This window comes from Taudactylus pleione, unplaced genomic scaffold (assembly GCF_031769625.1).
Source record: "Taudactylus pleione unplaced genomic scaffold, aTauple2 ptg000454l, whole genome shotgun sequence".
Taxonomy (NCBI): Eukaryota; Metazoa; Chordata; class Amphibia; order Anura; family Myobatrachidae; genus Taudactylus; species Taudactylus pleione.
Genome location: NW_028284856.1, coordinates 89,438 through 107,248, shown reverse-complemented (window position 1 = coordinate 107,248; position 17,811 = coordinate 89,438). Strand labels below are relative to the sequence as shown.

The 17,811-nt window shown below is 47.1% G+C and overlaps 1 protein-coding gene across 22 annotated transcripts in view; it reads right to left on the bottom strand.

Moving 5' to 3' along the window:
* CAMK2D (calcium/calmodulin dependent protein kinase II delta) overlaps nt 1–1,376 on the bottom strand; it is a 286,873-nt gene extending 285,497 nt beyond the window's left edge. For 21 of the 22 annotated variants that reach the window (XM_088448282.1, XM_088448294.1, XM_088448297.1 and 18 more), the window contains exon 1: nt 1,087–1,235. In XM_088448282.1, coding sequence (XP_088304408.1) covers nt 1,087–1,151 — 65 coding nt within the window. In that variant the 5' untranslated portion in view covers nt 1,152–1,235. Of the gene's footprint in view, nt 1–1,086 lie in introns of all 22 variants that reach the window. The other variant, XM_088448303.1, reaches the window with a different exon arrangement.
* Nucleotides 1,377–17,811: the final 16,435 nt, after the last annotated feature.

Sequence of the window (17,811 nt, the reverse complement as noted above, 5' to 3'; positions counted from 1 at the left end):
AAGTACGCACAATATATGAATTACTATCACTTCACCTTGGATGCTAACTACTACACTATGGCTTGTTTTTTGTCGTTGTTGTGATTTCTAGATCCAATGCCAACAAGAATCCTGCAGGAAGAGCTGCAGCCATTTGTACTTGTACACTGTGTTATTAGCGTATATATATATATATATATATATATATATATACACACATACATACATACATACATACACATACACACACACACTCTCTTATATCTCAAGCACAAACTTTAACAAGGAAAAAATGAAAATCTGCTGAAGAGAAATATTTCCACACTGTCCCACATTCCTTTTGACTGAATCAGCAGCAAACATTTTACATTATTATTTGTTTGATTTCCAGTAATAAGAGGAATGCCAGAGCTCACATTTTTGCACTATGATCAGAGACCTCTCATTCTCCTTATCTAACATTGAACTTGCTGATAATAATAGAAGGTAAAGAAGCAGCTCTTGGTGGCAATGACATTTACTTGTGCCTCTTCACTGCTTTTATAGCAACAAGATCTTTAGGGTAGGGATTCCCTTTGAAGGAGACAATCTCTTGTATGCTTTCAGCTGAAACCCATGAAATGACTTGGCATCCATCTGTTAGCTATTCATATGGCATGCACACTCTGTCAGTGCTGATAACAGTGTGCCTATCAGAACATTATTTCCTGCTCTCAGGCTACGCAGAAGCCACATTATTACATACACACGAATATACAGGCTTATATATTACATATGCTACTGTCAGCACAACTAAACATTTACGTGATCTGCAACATTTAAACGTTTACTTGTGAATTATTTAAGAAAACACCGATATGCTTAAATTACAGAATTCCAAATATTAAATCAATTGTTAAGTATATATTTCTGCACAACTATACATCACAGCTGGAGCTCCCAGATAGGATAATGTTGCTTTATTAACAGATAGTCAGTGTCTCTAACTATACAATACTAGAAGGTACATTAATTATACATAGTATATGCATATAAAGTTAAACAATGCCCATCTAGCAGGCCATTAGGAGGAGTGTAGTATGGCAGCATTAGGAGAGGGGTGCTTACTTTCCGAGCTCCTCGAAGAGCTGGTACTCATCTGTGAACCTGGTGCAGGTAGTAGTAGAAGCCATGCTGCCGCCTCCTCCTCCTTTAGGTTTCCTCCGTGGGTGGTGCAGGGTCGGGGTGCCAGGGGAAGCGCAGCAGCGCAAGGACAGGCAGGAGAAGCGACAGCGGCGGGTGCCCAAGGTGCGAGGTCGCAGGACAGCTCCTAACCTGAGCCTGCTTCTAGTGCTGCTGCTGGGGAGGATGCTGCCTGGGCTGCCCTCCTCCTCCCGGCTCACCCCCTCTCCTCCTCCTCCTCTCCACCTCCCCGCACGCAGCAGGGTCACCGGCCGCCCGCCCTGATCACTTTTATTATTATTCCACTGTAATTAGTCTCTTGCTCCTTTAGTGGCACTCGGAGAGCCCTGCCACATAAATGGTGCCACAGAGTCAGCAGCGGAGCGTATACAGGAGGCAAATGCTGCTAGTAGTTGCAAAGTTATACAATATAACGCAGGACAAAGGAAGCCCCAGGGACTGTCAATCCCGCAAACAGGCGGCTGCTGCGTGTCCTTGCACCTTCCCTGCTCATGGGCACGCAGGACTAGAGACTGTCCACTGCAAGCTGCGCTATCTCCCGTTCCGCTGACACTGGTGCCCAGGCTGGGTTATATATTATGTAGGTTAGATGTGCTGCTCAGACAGTGTGTGCTGCTTTGCCTGTATGAGCCCGTGTCACTATTTCCCTCCCATCCTTTCTTGCTGTGCGGATCCACCACCTCCCTCTGGCGGCTCAGCAGAAGCGCACACGTCCACAAAGGGGCTGGCAATAAAACAATGTAATAATCCCGCTCTCCTCCCGTGTGTCTCCGAGTACTCACCACCATAGCTACTGCCCTGTCTGCACTTGTTACATATATAGCAGAAAACAGTACTTTCCCTAATATACACATTATACTCACAGTCTGTTATTAGGAAGCTACAAACGTTTCCAGGGTCAATTTATGGTTAGTTATTATTAAGTACCTAGTAAACGGAATGGGTATATAATACCTCCTGTCAGAATACTGACAGCGACATCCCGATGGTTGGTATTCCGACAGGCAGCGGCGTGTCAGGACGGCAGTGCGCCCTGTGCTGCACTGCCACCCCTCTCGTTCCCCCACCCCTCGCCCCCACCTCCTCCTGAGCGCATTTTTTTTCCACCACGGAGTGGGCGGAGGGCAGGGATCTTCATCGGCATTGCTGTGCGAGCGGCGTGCAGCACTGCAGGAGGTCTCTTCCTGCAGACCTCCGAAGCCGGCCAGTTTGCGGCCAGTGGCCTTAGAGGATTCCGCCCTGTGCGGAGGCACCAGCCGCATCACCCTCCCTATGGTCTTGCCAACAGGGGTCGGGTAAGTAAACTTACCCTCCCCCTTTCCCTCCTAACGCTCCCTTCTTGTAGCCTAACCCTCCCCACCCTGCACCCTAACCCTCCCTGTTAGTGCCTAAACCTAACCCCCCTTCATGCCTAAACCTAGCCCCCAGGGGCGTTTCTAGAGAGGAGGGGGCCAGTGTGCAGTCTCCGACACAGGCCCTCTCCTCTCTGTCTGGTGGCTGGCTGCACACTGAGCTGTTCGCTGCCAGCGACGCACTTATAGACTCTGGGCACTAGAGTGTGCCCAGAGTGTATAGCGCATGCACAGGTCACCGGGAAAATGGCCACGGCGGCCATTTTCGTGAACTGCTCATGCGCAAACAACAGGAAAATGACCACGGCGGCCATTTTCCAGCTTTTTTACAGGCGGAGACACTGGAGCCGATGTGGGACTCCGGAAAGGTAAGTTCTATGGGTGCAGGGTGTGCGGTGCGGACCCCCCCTGCATCCATTATAAATAAACCCCTGCTAACCCCCCTTATTGCCTAACACACCCTAGTGGTGCCTAACCCTCCCCCTAGGGGTGCCTAACCCTAACCTCTCCCCCCCCAAAACCTAACCCTGCTATGCTCTCTAAACCTATGCCATAGCTAACGCTAAGAGCTCCCCAGATTTACCTTGTTCGGGCTGGCATCCTCTGGCGTTCTGGCATCGGGATTAAGATAGGCGTCGTTATTTCAATGCCTATCTGAAGTCCCTTGTCGGGATTTCCCTGTCGGTATTGAATCCGGCGGCATCGCGGCTGCCGGTCTCATAACTACATCCCCTAGTAAATTATAGTTATTTTACCATTCCTGTAATAACAGCTTGTTGGTTTCCTGTACTAATCAATTGCTTTGTCTTTGCAGAATATTATTTAGCTTTTTTTTAATTGATTGGAGAGATGTAGAAGAACATAGAACAAGTTACATCTTTGGTAATCAAACTTCCAAACATTGGAATGTTGCAAATTCCGGTCAGGGGTGTGGTAAATCTGGGGACATCCCATAAACTAGGGCCTGCTTCACCTAACTCAAGATACTTTTTAGGCATACTTGTCTGCCCTCCTGGAACTGCCAGGAGACTTTCAAAAATTGGGTGGCACTCACGGCAGCCTGGAAAAGTGGGCAAGTTTCCCAGAGGCTGAAGCACCAAGGCACACTTTCCGAAAGCAGTGGGTGGTACAGATGGCCGATCAAGGCCGGACTGCCCATTTGGCAGTTCTGGCAAATGCCAGATGGGCGGTCCAGCCAGTATCAAAGAAGGGAGACCCGGGGAAGTAGTGTGTATTTGGTGGCGGGCCGCTAGCAGCGACAGCCCTTAAGAGACAGCGCCGCTGTCATTTATAATCTGGCGCTGGTCGCGAGCCATTTGGAACTCGCGGACGGGTAGCCAATCAGCAGCGGCTGCCGGTCAGCAAGCTCCGATTGGCTCATGACGGGCGGCAGATTTGAAATGCCGGCGGCGCTGTCTCTCCACTGCTGCGGCTGCATACCTGTGCGCTGGTGGCCTTGCTCTAAATTCACCTGCTACTGCTGATGGTACACAGGGGAAGGACAGGGGCCGCTGGACGGACACAGGGGGAGCGGAGGTACAGTAAGAGGCTGCTGGAGCGACACTGGGGGCTTGGCATAATGTGTAAGGGGCATTATGTTGGTGATGGATTATTTGGAAACTGTTGTTTTTATAGTGATATAGTATAATTCAAGGCAATATTACACTATTTCCTGTCTTTTTCTCCTTTATATGTTTTATACGCAGAGAACATCGGTTAGAAACAAAAAAATCATGCCACATTCAAAGAAGGAAGGAGTGCTGAGTAATTGAAAGTGGATGAAAACAAGTACTTTTTGACTCTTAGGGGTAAATTTACTAAGAATTGAGATAGGTCGAGATGACCATCTCGGGTGATTTATTAATTTTTTCCCTGCTTGCAAATTTACTAAAGGCAAAATTCGGGTGAGTTAGAGAGAGATTTCTCTCATCTCACTCGTAAAACTCGGGTGAGATAGCAATCTCGATTCAAATCACCATCGGGCCAAATCGGAAGTACTTCTCACCTAAAACATACATCTCTCAAATTTACCAAGAATCGGGATGACAAGCTCAGGTGAGATAGGAGCAAACTCTCTGTCCAAATCACTTTTCAATCTGTCAACCCCCTGAGCTGCGAGATGGTCAGAAGCATACAGTGCATCCGGAAAGTATTCACAGCGCTTAACTTTTTCCACATTTTGTTATGTTACTGCCTTATTCCAAAATGGAATACATTAATTTTTGTCCTCAAAATTCTACATGCAATACCCCATAATGACAATGTGTAAAAAGTTTTTTTGAGATATTTGCAAATTTAATGAAAAAAAAACCTAAGAAATCACATGTACATAAGTATTCACAGCCTTTGCTCAATACTTTGTTGATGCACCTTTGGCAGCAATTACAGCCTCAAGACTTTTTGAATATGATGCCACAAGCTTGGCACACCTATCTTTGGGCAGTTTTGCCCATTCCTCTTTGCATCAAGCTCCATCAGGTTGGATGGGAAGTGTCGGTGCACAGCCATTTTGAGATCTCTCCAGAGATGTTCAATCAGATTCAAGTCTGGGTTCTGGCTGGGCCACTCAAGGACATTCACAGAGTTGTCGTGAAGCCACTCCTTTGATATCTTGGCTGTGTGCTTAGGGTCGTTGTCCTGCTGAAAGATGAACCGTCACCCCAGTTTGAGGTCAAGAGCGCTCTGGAGCAGGTTTTCATCCAGGATGTCTCTGTACATTGCTGCATTCATCTTTCCCTCTATCCTGACTAGTCTCCCAGTTCCGGCTGCTGAAAAACATCCCCACAGCATGATGCTGCCATCACCATGCTTCACTGTAGGGATGGTATTGGCCTGGTGATGAGCGGTGCCTGGTTTCCTCAAAACATAACACAATTGGCATTCACGCCAAGGAGTTCAATCTTTGTATCATCAGACCAGAGAATTTTGTTTCTCATAGTTTGAGAGTCCTTCAGGTGCATTTTGGCAAACTCCAGGCGGGCTGCCATGTGCGTTTTACTAAGGAGTGGCTTCCATCTGGCCAGTCTACCATACAGGCCTGATTGGTGGATTGCTGCAGAGATGGTTGCCCTTCTGGAAGGTTCTCCTCTCCACAGAGGAAAGCTGTAGCTCAGACAAAGTGACCATCGGGTTCTTGGTCACCTCCCTGACTAGGGCCCTTCTCCCCCGATCACTCAGTTTAGATTCCCGGCCAACTCTAGGAAGAGTCCTGGAGGTTCTGAACTTCTTCCATTTACGAATGATGGAGGCCACTGTGCTCATTGGGACCTTCAAAGCAGCAGATATTTTTCTGTACCCTTCCCCAGATGTGTGCCTCGAGTCAATCCTGTCTTGGAGGTCTACAAACAATTCCTTGGACTTCATGCTTGGTTTGTGCTCTGACATGCACGGACAAGTGTGGGACCTTATATAGACAGGTGTATACCTTTCAAAATCATGTCCAGTCAACTGAATTTACCACAGGTGGACTCCAATTAAGCTGTAGGCTTCATGGCAAAGGCTGTGAATACTTATGTACATGTGATTTTTTATTTTTATTTTTTTATTAAATTTGCAAAAATCTCAGAAAAACTTTTTACACATTGTCATTATGGGGTATTGGCCCTGATTCAGAGCCGCTCGTAAACGGCAGTACGCTCGTTCCAAGCGATGTTCGCACTTCTGCGCATGCGTACGGTTTATAATACGTATGCGTGAACCAGTCAGTGCGGCCGAAAATCGTTTGTTCGCTATATAGCGAATGCCTGCTACTTTGAGTGACAGGATGAGGCGTATGTGGGTGGTAACAGGGGAAGGTGCTTGAAAACGGGGAGTGGAAATCAGAATGCAGGCGTGCTTAAAGGTCAAAACGGGCGTTTTATGGGTGTGCATAATTAATACAGCAGTGTCACTGACCACTTCACTGGGTTATTTTATAGTCAGAACTGCTCGCAAATTTGTGGTAGGAAAAACCAACCACAAGAATAGCGAGCAGTTCATACACTGGTCGATGTACTCGATTAATCTAATAAATAGCGGACATGACGTAGGATGCGAGCGGCCAGGGGGCGTAGTTATCCAAAAAACGACCGCAAGTTTTGTTAGCTCGTTCAGACATAGAGGCGTGAACAGACCGCAAAGAGCCAACGGTTCATTTGAATAGGCACCCCTTTTTTCTGAACGACCGTCCGCAAATAGCGTCCGGCTCTGAATCATGCCCTTTGTGTGTAGAATTTTGAGGACAAAAACTAATTTATTCCATTTTGGAATAAGGCTGTAACATAACAAAATGTGGAAATAGTGAAGCGCTGTGAATACTTTCTGGATGCACTGTACACAAATCATTGTGTTTTCTGTATACTTCTTTCTGTAAATGGTTAAGATAGGGTTAATTTAAAAAAAAAATGATGTGAGGTCCCTCCCCCTCCCCAAAGACTAACCAGCCCCACTCAGTCCTGGTTCTTAAAATTACAGGGAAAAAAAGTGTAGGGCTCCACTGTAATTTAAGAACCAGCACCATGCAGCAGGGACAGAGCTGGTTTTAAATATAGGGATAAAAAAAATGGCGTGAGGTTACCCCTATATTTAAAACCAACTCCAGACCCTTTCTAGTGGGGGACTGATGCCACAGCCAGGGGTGCCCTTTCACTGGGCCCCCCAGCCACCGCATCAGCCCTGACCGCTAGTCAGTCCAGGTCATGCGGAGTTTATCACTCTCCAATTTATCACTTTCCAGAGCTTAGTACATCTCCCCCAATGTCTTTAAGGAGTGCTACTCTGTGGCATAAAGTGAACGGTCTCTGTATGGCACAACATGAATGGGCTCTGTGTGGCGTAACATGACTAAAGAACACTACTGTGCAGTGTAAAGTGATGAAGGGACACTACTATGTGGTGTAATGTGACTAAGGAGCACTACTGTGTGGCATAATTTGAATTGGGGGTACTATTGTGTGGTCACGCCCCTTCCCAGCGAGACCACACCTGTTGCAAACTGCACACAGAACATTTGGTCCTGCTCTACTGAAAAAAATGGTCTATCAGCCACATCCTCTGAAACTTAATTAGTTCTTGCATAAATGTAAACATTCCGGCCTGCTAGGAATTTTCTATAGCTGCAAATACAAGATGCGGTCAATATGCCGACCGTGGGTATTCCAGCAGACAGAATACCGGCGCCAGAATCCCGACACCTGTCAGAATCCCGACACCGGAATCCTGACACCTGTCCGAATCCCAGCACCGGCATCCCGACCGCCGGAATCCTGAAGGTAAGTAACGGGGAAGCTTAGGTTTAGGGTTCAGGAAGGGGAAGGTTAGGTTTATCTTACGATTCCAAGAGGGAATCGACTGTGTTTATGTAGAGCAGTCTGATGACAGCCTTGAAGGCTGGAATGTATTTAACTAGTCATGGCCAATGGCTAAGGGTATGATGCAGCCTTTGGGCTGTCGATGCAGCCTTGAGGGCTGATTTGCTTTGACTAGTTGTGGCCGAGGGCAAAAGATGTGATGCAGTCTTTGGGCTGTTGGAGCACCCTTGAGGGCTGATTTGTCTTTATTAGTCAAGGCCAAGGGACTAAAAATGTGATGCAGCCTTTGGGCTGTTGCAGCAGCCTTGAGGGCTGATAGTGGTCTCGGGCCACCGGAATGAATCAGGCTTTGGGCTGATGAGTCTGAGGTGGGGTGTGCACAAGGATGTGGAGCTGCTACCAATGTCACCGAGTTGACACTGGCAACGATGTGCTGAATTGCGCACCTGGAAAGCAGAGTTGCAACCAGTGCTGCTGGGATGACACTGGCGACGGTGTGCTGGATTGCGCACCTGGAACGCAGAGTTGCAACCAGTGCCGCCGGGATGACACTGGCGACGGTGTGCTGGATTGTGCACCTGGAATGCAGAGCTGCAACCAGTGCCACCGGGATGACACTGGCGACGGTGTGCTGGATAGCACACCTGGAAAGCAGAGTTGCAACCAGTGCTGCCGGGATGACACTGGCGACGGTGTGCTGGTTTGCACACCTGGAATATAGAGTTTCAACCAGTGCCACCGGGATGACAGATGCTTCTGGGGTAGGAAGCGCACTGTGCTGTCCAGATGGGACAAGCAGCACGAGAGGACGGAATGTAGGTGGAACCACCTGGATGGAACGAACTGCAATAAACAAACACAATAGGATGACAAGCAGGAGACTGGAATAACCGGAAGTACGAGAAACTCTATCACCGGCATGGAGTGAAGGACTGGCTGAAATTTAACAGATACAGGGCCCAATCGGAGCACGCACTGTAAGCCTCCCTAATGACAGACTCCAGCACCTGGCCTGCGCACACAGACAAGATAATCAATTAGTGTGCAGCTGATATTGTACAGAGACAGAGAGCAATTACTGAACACATGATCAGCAGCACAGACAGACAGGAATGAAATGCAGTGTCTCAGTAGCAACAAAAATGATCTGCTTAACCACAGATCCTAACAGTTTAAGCATTAGGGGGAAAGTTAGATTTAGGCATCAGGGAGGGTTAGAGTAGGGAGAGGGGGAGGGTTAGGATATCTACCGACAGGTGTCTGTATCCTAACCCTATTGGGATGATGGCGTCAAGATACTGACCGCCAGCATCCCATACCCATCCCGAACATACAGATCATTTGGTTAGCTGATACAATTTAAATATATATATTTAAACATACTGTATATACAATGGATCATAAGTTTAGAAATCTTAACACATACTGTTACCAATTCCATTGTTAATATGCCCATTCCAATGTGAAATGGGATTTATCATTACACTTCCCTCTTTAAGATAGGTACAGAGGTAGTGGCCTCTTATGCCACATTCTTTTGTGCCGTGTTCTGACAGCTGTCATCACCCTGCCTGGACAGACCATCACAAGATAGGCACAGAGGCAGTGGCCTCTTATGCCACATTCTTCCGTACCGTGTTCTGACAGGTGTCATCATCCTGCCTGGACAGACCATCACAATTTCCGTGTTCTGTACTCTTCCGGTGTTGGATTGTGAAAATGTACTATTGCGATAGCAGCAAACGCTATCTTAATAATTTCCCATTATCTCCAGAAGCTCGGTGGAGCCAGCTCAGGGGCTTCTGGTCAGATTACAGTAAATTCCCACCCATACAGATAGGACTGTAACTTTTGAAGGGACCGCACAATTCCTAAGCATTCCTTTTCAATTATCCCATAGGCTACTTTTCGGGGAAGCAGCTTTCTGCTTAGGAACATGACAAGGTGTTCCTCCCCTTGGTCATTTACCTGACTGAGCACTGCTCCCAACTCAAAGTTAGAAGCATCCATTTGCACTACAAACCTCTGTCTAAAGTCAGGGGCCTGCAACACCGGTGTCTCAGACAGAGTTATTTTAAAAGCACTGAAATCTTGCTCACAAGCTTCCATCCAGTTTACCAATAGGGGTTTTGCAATGGTATTGTATTGTGGCACAAACTTGCGGTAATACCCTGCAGTTTCCAAAAAGTACATGAGTTGTTTTTTGGTCTTCAGGGTAGGCCATGTAGCAAAGCCTCCATCTTACCTGGCTCTGGGCAAAGGGTACTGCCTCCTACTCTCTGCCCAAGGTACTGCACCTCATGCATGCCCACCTAACATTTATCTGGCTTAATGGTTAGACCAGCCCCAGTGATTCACTTTAACACGCTATCCAAATGGATCAGGTGCTATTTCCAGGTTTGGCTGAACACCGCAATGTCATGCAAGTAAGCAACCACATGTCCTTCCTGGCCTTCCAGCAGGTCATTCACCAGGCTCTGGAACGAAGCCAATGTATTTTTCATCCCAAAGGGCATGACCAGAAACTCAAACAGCCCAAATGCGGTGATAAAGGGCGACAGCTCGTGGGCCTCAGGTGACAATAGAATCTGCCAGTACCCTCTGTTGAGATCTATAAAGGTGACATAACAAGTTTACAGCTAATCCACCCTGGGCATGAGATAGGCATGAAACACTGTCACATCGCTTAATCTCCTATAGTCCACACAGAACCTAATGCCCCCACATTTCCTGGGAACCAGTACCACAGACGCAGCCCATGAACTCAAGGACTTTTGAATCACACCCAACCGCAGCATCTCATCCACCTCTCGCTTCATGGCACTTACCTCCAATGAGGCCTTATATGCTGGCTATCTAAGGAGTATCTGATTGCCCGTGTCTACATGGTGTGTGACTAAGTGCATTTTCCCTGGTTTCCCTGTGAAATGTGCCTGGTAGGAGTGCAGGATGCCCTTAACTGTCCCCTCTGTACGTCAGTTAACTCCTCACTATAGTGGGAATCGGCTAATATCCAGCTGCTACTAGATCGAGCAGTGGATCTGGTTCTTGTTCCTCTTCAGGGAGGCTGCAAACTGCTAGCACGCATGTGTTCTTGTCATGTTAAGTTTTGAGCCAGTTTACATGATAGACCGTATGGTTCTTCCTGCCTTCCTCCATAGCAATTACGTACTTGACATCATTTACGCGTTGGTTCACTGTGTAAGGTCCTGCGGAGTGTCCTACCTCATCGGAATCAGCACTAGGACTTTCAGCCCCACCTCAAATTTGCACTCCATGGCACTGCAGTCATACCACAGTTTCTGCTTGGCCTAAGCAGCCTTAAGGTTGCTCTAGGCCATCCTAATGAAAGCCTGCATCTTTTCCCTAAACTGCACTACGTAATGTACAACTGATGTCCCAGGGGTGACTAGCTTCCCTTCCCATTTCTCTCATATCAAATCCAAGGGCTCGCCACCTTGCGCCCGTATAGGAGTTCAAAGGGTGAGAAGCCGCTGGAAACCTCACAGTACACAAAAAGGAGGTGCTGCAGGAATCTCTCCCAGTCTCTTCCCTGGGACTCCACAAAGGTCCTAAGCATTTAATTTAGGGTGCCATTGAAACGTTCCACTAGCCCGTTCCCGGACAGATGATAGTGCGAGCTGATCAGATGATCCACCTGCATCCTTTTTCAGAGGTTCTGCATGAGGTTGCACATGAACTGCGTGCCCTGGTTTGTCAACCTACTTTTGATAAAATGGTGATAAAGGCATCAGCTACCTTGTCTGCCTGGGTGGATGAGAGTGCCACAGCCTCTTGGTAGCTGGTCTACCAACTACATCTACTATAGTAGTAGACTACTATGTAGTCAAGATATACTCTTTATAAGATATACTGTTGAAGATAGCGCTCCCTATGTGACTCTTGAGTATGGGAATGCTGCAGTCAATAGAGAAGAATGTGCAAATACTTCAAAAAGAATGAACATAGCAATTGGCTGCACTTTCAACAACACTTTCAGTGAAACTGAAAATGTTGTTGAAAGCGCAGCCATTTGCTATATTCAAGATATACTCTTTTCATGAACTACTGGGAGTAGCTGAGGCCTACAATGTCTACCGCAACCCTATTAAATGATTCTGAAATGACTGGCAGGGGAACTAGGCGAGCCTTCCTCATATCACCAGCCTTTCCCACTAACTGGCAGACATGGCATGACCGATAGTATTTAGTTATTTTGTTCAGCATGCCAGGCCAGTAAAAGTTCTGCACCACATGTGCTTTGGTTTTGGTTATGCCCAAATATCCTGCTCAAATGCCCAAATGTGCTACCTCGTGTGCTGCTCAGTAATATGCCTTTGTGCTGCATTGGGGACAGACCTCTCCCTGTACAATTGATCTTCCTCCCAATACACCTTGTAAAGGATCGGCTGCATTGGGAGGCTTGTAATCATCTTGTGATCTCAGGGCATCCAGGGGGAAGGGTCAGTTTTCTGTTCTGCCTGAAAAGCTATGCTTTTCACAGAGGATTCAGGGTGTGGGCGGAGATCTGCTTGTGTCTGAGTGTAAGTGAACTGATAGCAGAAGGAGGGAACCACCAGGGGGGAAGCTGCAGAGTTACCTAGGTCTCACTCACAAGCAGGGTTGTCTTAACAGCAGTGTGGGCCCTGAGCAAAGCAATGCACTGGGGCCCCTACCCACCCATACACGGGAAAAAAAATTAAATGGTCAATAAAATTAAACCCTACTGCATGCCCATCAGACCTCCCACACATGCAGAGAGACTCTTTCTGACTGGTCTGTAGCCAGCGGATGAGGTGAAACTGGGACTGAGGTGAGTACTCTTCACCGGGGTGGGGGATGGGGTGGAGGAGGTTAGATCAGAATACAGTGCACCGGCGGCTGGCTTATAAAAATATCACAAATTTACCAACTGGGCGCTGCGGCAGGGGGGCGGGTTGGCAGGCCCCTACAAGCTTCAGGCCCTTGGGCAACTGCCCAACAAGCCCAATGGAAGAGATGACCCTGCTCTCAAGCCTTCTGAGACCGTATGACTACAGTTGCCACTAATACTTCCCTAAGCATCACCATTCTGACACACCCTGGCAACCTGTCTCTGATACATTTCCCATAGGACAAGCTTCTTCATCGTAGAGGTCCTTTCAGCTGCGTACTTGTCAGTAAGGCTGTGTTACAATCCGCTGCCGGGATTTCTGACTGCCTTGCAGTTTCCAGTCCTGGCTATTGCTAGGCAGCAGGGAAGCTGTCAGTATGCAGAAGTTTTCAGCTGCAGCCAGCCTGTAATCAAGCTACCACTGTATGTGCCCCTCAGCTGCAAATGAATCTCTAATCAAGGAAGCTGGATTGCATTGGTTCTTTCTCCTGTTAAATTGCAGTCAGTCCTAGCATTCCCTGCCAGTGATAGCCTGTTCCTAGTGTCCAGTCTGTTTTGGTACTATCCTGCTCCCAGTCTCCTGTCTCATCAGAGCCATTTACCTGTGCTAATTCATCTGTGTTCCTGGTCGAGTATCTCCCAGTCTGCTGTGATTGTGTTACCAGCCTGTGGCCTAGCCACATTATCAGCCTGCGGTTCAGCCATGTTACCAGCCTGCGGACTAGTCACAATATCAGCCTGCGGTCCAGCCATATTACCAGCCTGCGGCCTAGCCACGTTATCTATCATCCACATCTGTTTACAGTACAGCTGCACCATCTGTAGCCAGCCGCTGTTCCTTCCTGCTGCCCAGTTGTGTACAAGTCAGTGGTTTCCATTCATACCTGCAACTCTTACCATCAAGTGCAGCCCTACCGCAGCATATCACCATCACTACCTACAGTCCACTCACACTCCGGTGTGCAATCATATCTGCGGAACTACCATCTCTGCTGGCAACAGGGAACTGCCTTACCTGTTGTCCACCTACTAGCACATCAGTCCTTGCCAAGTACGTCACTGGGTATTTAGATTCAACCTCTGCCCAGATCGAGATTGCCAGCTCAGGTACATCCCAACTGCATACCATGTCCAACCAGGTGTCAGTAAAATAAGCCTACACTGTACCAAGAGTAAGTCCTGGTGCCAGCCTAAGTACCAGTGTGCATATCCAGTCACTAAGGGAACAACGGATTGGTGTTATAGGTGGAAGATCTCACTTAGTGACTCTGTGAGTTTATCTTGCGTCACACTGTAGCGTCATAACAGACTGGCAGCCTCTTGCGCTGACTTGAGTTTGCGGTCCAAGATACACTCTTTGACCTCAGTTGGGCACAGCGAGATGAATTGCTCATGCAGAATGGGGTACTTTACCTTATCATAGTCCTTTACTTGCACCCTTCAATCCATTGGTGCAAAAGGGTTGTTAATTGTGCTAACAGTCCAGCATAAGTATTGGAAGTGTTTTGTTTTAGGCTATGAACTTTTGTCAGTAAGCCTTGGGGGCGATATTAAAACGTGCCAGCAACGCTTTCTTAATGGCTGCATAATCACCATCCAATTCTTGTGAAAGGTTTGCAAATGCTTCCAGGCCTTTCCCTCTTAGTCCAGTGGTTAAATAACTTGCCCACAAACACAAACTAGTATCCAGTGAAACTGTATGAACGTTTTTTCAAAGCTCCTGAAAATGATGTCCAAATCACTGTCCTTCTCCAACACAAGGAACTGATCGTTACGATTGTCTGTTGGGATTCGCGTCTCCAGCGACAGGCTGCTGGTTGAGTTTAGTTGGCTCCAACTGGTACCTGTGATCTGCTTCACGTTCTGCGGCAGCAGCCTGGTCCCTAGTTGCCTTTGGGTCCGCAACTGTGAACTGCTGTATGAGCTGCAGCATCATCGCATTGTCTGGCTGCTTTACATACTTAAAAGCCATCTACAGATATAGATCCAAGGCAGAACCCTCACTGGAAGTAGTAGCGGTGCCAATTCTACAACGGTTGAGCCCTGTAAAATCCAGTGTCAGTTGAACCCCAGCTTCAGACCTGGGCTCTGCTTGATCCCCTCCAGCCCCTAGCTGATGGTCTGCTTCCATTAGTGACTGAATCAGCTGCTCCTTGGTCTGGTCCATACTGAAAAGATTCCTCTTTGCACACTGCGCCACAAGCAGTTCCTTCATGTGTAGTCTGCGGTCATCTTCAGGCAAATACACAGATAGGAAAGAGAAAAAAGAGAAAGGATGGGCAACAGAAATTGCTTTCACTGTGTGATATTTAAATTATTATAAAGCTTTGAGTTCTGATTTCTGGTGAATTGGGTGTTCCTCTCAAGGAATTATTCCCATAGTCACTTAAGTTTTTTTTAAAAAAACAGTTGTCACGATCGGGCCCACACACAGAACTCCATCCAAGTCGGGTGTTTGTAACATTGGTGTTTTGCAAATTACCATAACAATAAAATATATCTTTCTGCCACCACCAAGGGACTATTTCAGGAAGGAACTCCTCCCATAGTGTGTTCTGCTCACAGCATATAGGCTTTAGAAATCAGTAGCATGCGCCACACAAGGCTGGAGGTCTAAGAACACAGAATATCAGAACTAGAAATTAAGTTTTAATTTCAAGAATAACTTCAAAGCCTATAGGTAAAAAAAAAAAGAATTACAACGACTATTATGATTATTAAAAGTACACCCAGATTACAGACAATTTCAAAGAAAATAAAAAGAATAAAACAAAGTTCAGATATCACCTTTGGTATTGATCAATGCCCAGAGTAAGGTCTTTCCTGATAAAAGTTGGAGCATCTCAGCCATGTGGTTACCTTAAGAGAATGAACCCATGCTGTACATTTTGCTTGGTTAATATACCATTTTTGTCATGCTTTTTATTTCACAGAAATGGATTCTTCCTCTTCATAGCGCATGGGAGAGGTAGACAAAAAGTCTGAGATTTTATTAATTCCCTGGTACCAGATGTGATCGCCTGACCCTTTTCTCAGAACAGAGGGCCTGATTCAGAGCCGGACGCTATTTGCGCTCGCTAGTTCAGAAAAAGGGGCTGGCTATTTAAATTGAGCGCTCGCTCTTTGCGGTCTGTTGACGCCTCTATGTCTGAGCGAGCGAACAGAACATGCGCTCGCTATTTTGTAAAGATGCCCCCTGGCCGCTCGCATCCTATGTCATCTCCGCTATTTATTTGATTAATCGAGTACATCGAAAGGCGTCTGAACTGCTCACAGTGCTTGTGGTTGGATTTTCCTACCGCAATCATGCGAACAGTTCAGGCTAAGAAACAACCAAGTGACGTGGTCGATGACGCTGCTTTGTTAATTATGCACACCCTTAAAATGCCCGTTTTGACCGTTTGGGATGCCTGCGTTCGGATCTCCACTCCCCGTTTTCAAGCACCTTCCCCTGTTACCACCCACAAGCGCCTCATCCTGTCACTCAAATTAGCAGGCACTCACTATTTTGTGAGCGCTCGATTTCCGACCGCAATGACTGGTTGGCGCATGTGCATTACGACCCATATGCATGCGCAGTTGTGCGAACATCGCTCGGAGTGAACGAGCGGCCGTTTACGAGCGGCTCTGAATCAGGCCCAGAGTTCCCATCCAGCAAATGGAGGTGACACCGTGGGCAGTGTGAAATAGGACATAATCAAGAGATCTCGTCTTCTCCTTTTTCCTCTTGCATGCTGAGGAGACAGACTTGGATTTCAGACAACCTACAAGTGTGAATTCCTATTTCTCCTTCGGCCCCCTGTGGTGCTAATTACACGACTTACACAATACACTGGCTCGCTCCTTTTGCATGCAAACTGCACACATGACTTTTGGTCCTGCTCTACTAGAATAACAATCTATCAGCCACATCCTCTGAAACTTAATTAGTTCTTGAATAAATTTAAACATTCTGGCCTGCTAGGAATTTTCAATAGCTCAACATACAAATAATTTTTTAAGTTGATACAATTTAAACATATATACACAGGGTTGGTGCTAGGTTTCCAGGCACCCTAGGCAAAGCTTCACTCTGCCGCCTCTGTTTACCCCAGTGTGTGCACTGTAGTCACGCGCCACTTACCCCCTCCACCAACATAAAACTGTATTTCCCACACACCCCTTCAAGCACCAATGGTTACCGCTGGGGGACGCAGACCGGAATTGCATAGATCAGGGGTCTTCAAACTTGGCCCTCCAGCTGCTGTGGAACTACACATCCCAGCATGCACTGCCACCTTTTTGATATAACAGCATGCTAAAACTATGTGCAGTGCATGCTGGGATGTGTAGTTCCACAGCATCTGGAGGGCCAAGTTTGAAGACCCCTGGCATAGATCATGCAATTCCAATAGGCTTTCTTGACAGTGACTGGGGGTGGCTTTACTTACATATACATGTCTGGAGCTGAAATTTATGAAGGGCCTAATACTGTATTTATGGCCTTGAGGGGTGTGAATAGCGCTGCGGGAGTGTGATTAGTGTTGTGGGGATGTGGTCTGCACAGAGGATGTGGTCTTCTATCTACCGATCCCCATGAGGCTGCTGGACAGACCCACATTTGCAGCAGTCGCAAAGGTGCCAGAAGATAAAAGTAAAGTGAATGCGGATGTGAAGCACCTCAGTCATCCTATAGCCCACCAGAAAGGGATAACAAAATCCCTCTCCAGCACGGCAGCCACATAGCATGTGAAGATGGTGCTAACCCGTGCAGACAAGAACCACAAAGCTTTATGAATCGTGTTAAATACCATCTCCATTTCAAACTATGGGGATGGATGCTGAGTGAGCAGGCAGATGGAAAAAAGTTTTTGTTTTTTTCTAGAAGTGGGGTGCACAACTGTAATGTGTATAAAAAATGTAAGCAATTAGTTATGTACATTGAAAGTTTAAAACAAACAGCATATGTCAAGCCTGGTGCAGTCCCTGAGCTGACCTCCAAGGACCTGTTAGCGCTGCTCCCCGCTGCCCTTCGGCAGGACTGCTCTCTGAGTCATTGCCAGTTAAATGAACACAGAGCGTGACTGATTGCTTTTACACTATAAAGTTCTTATACATTTTACAATAGTCTGCCCATTGTCTCTTCCTAGAGTACAAA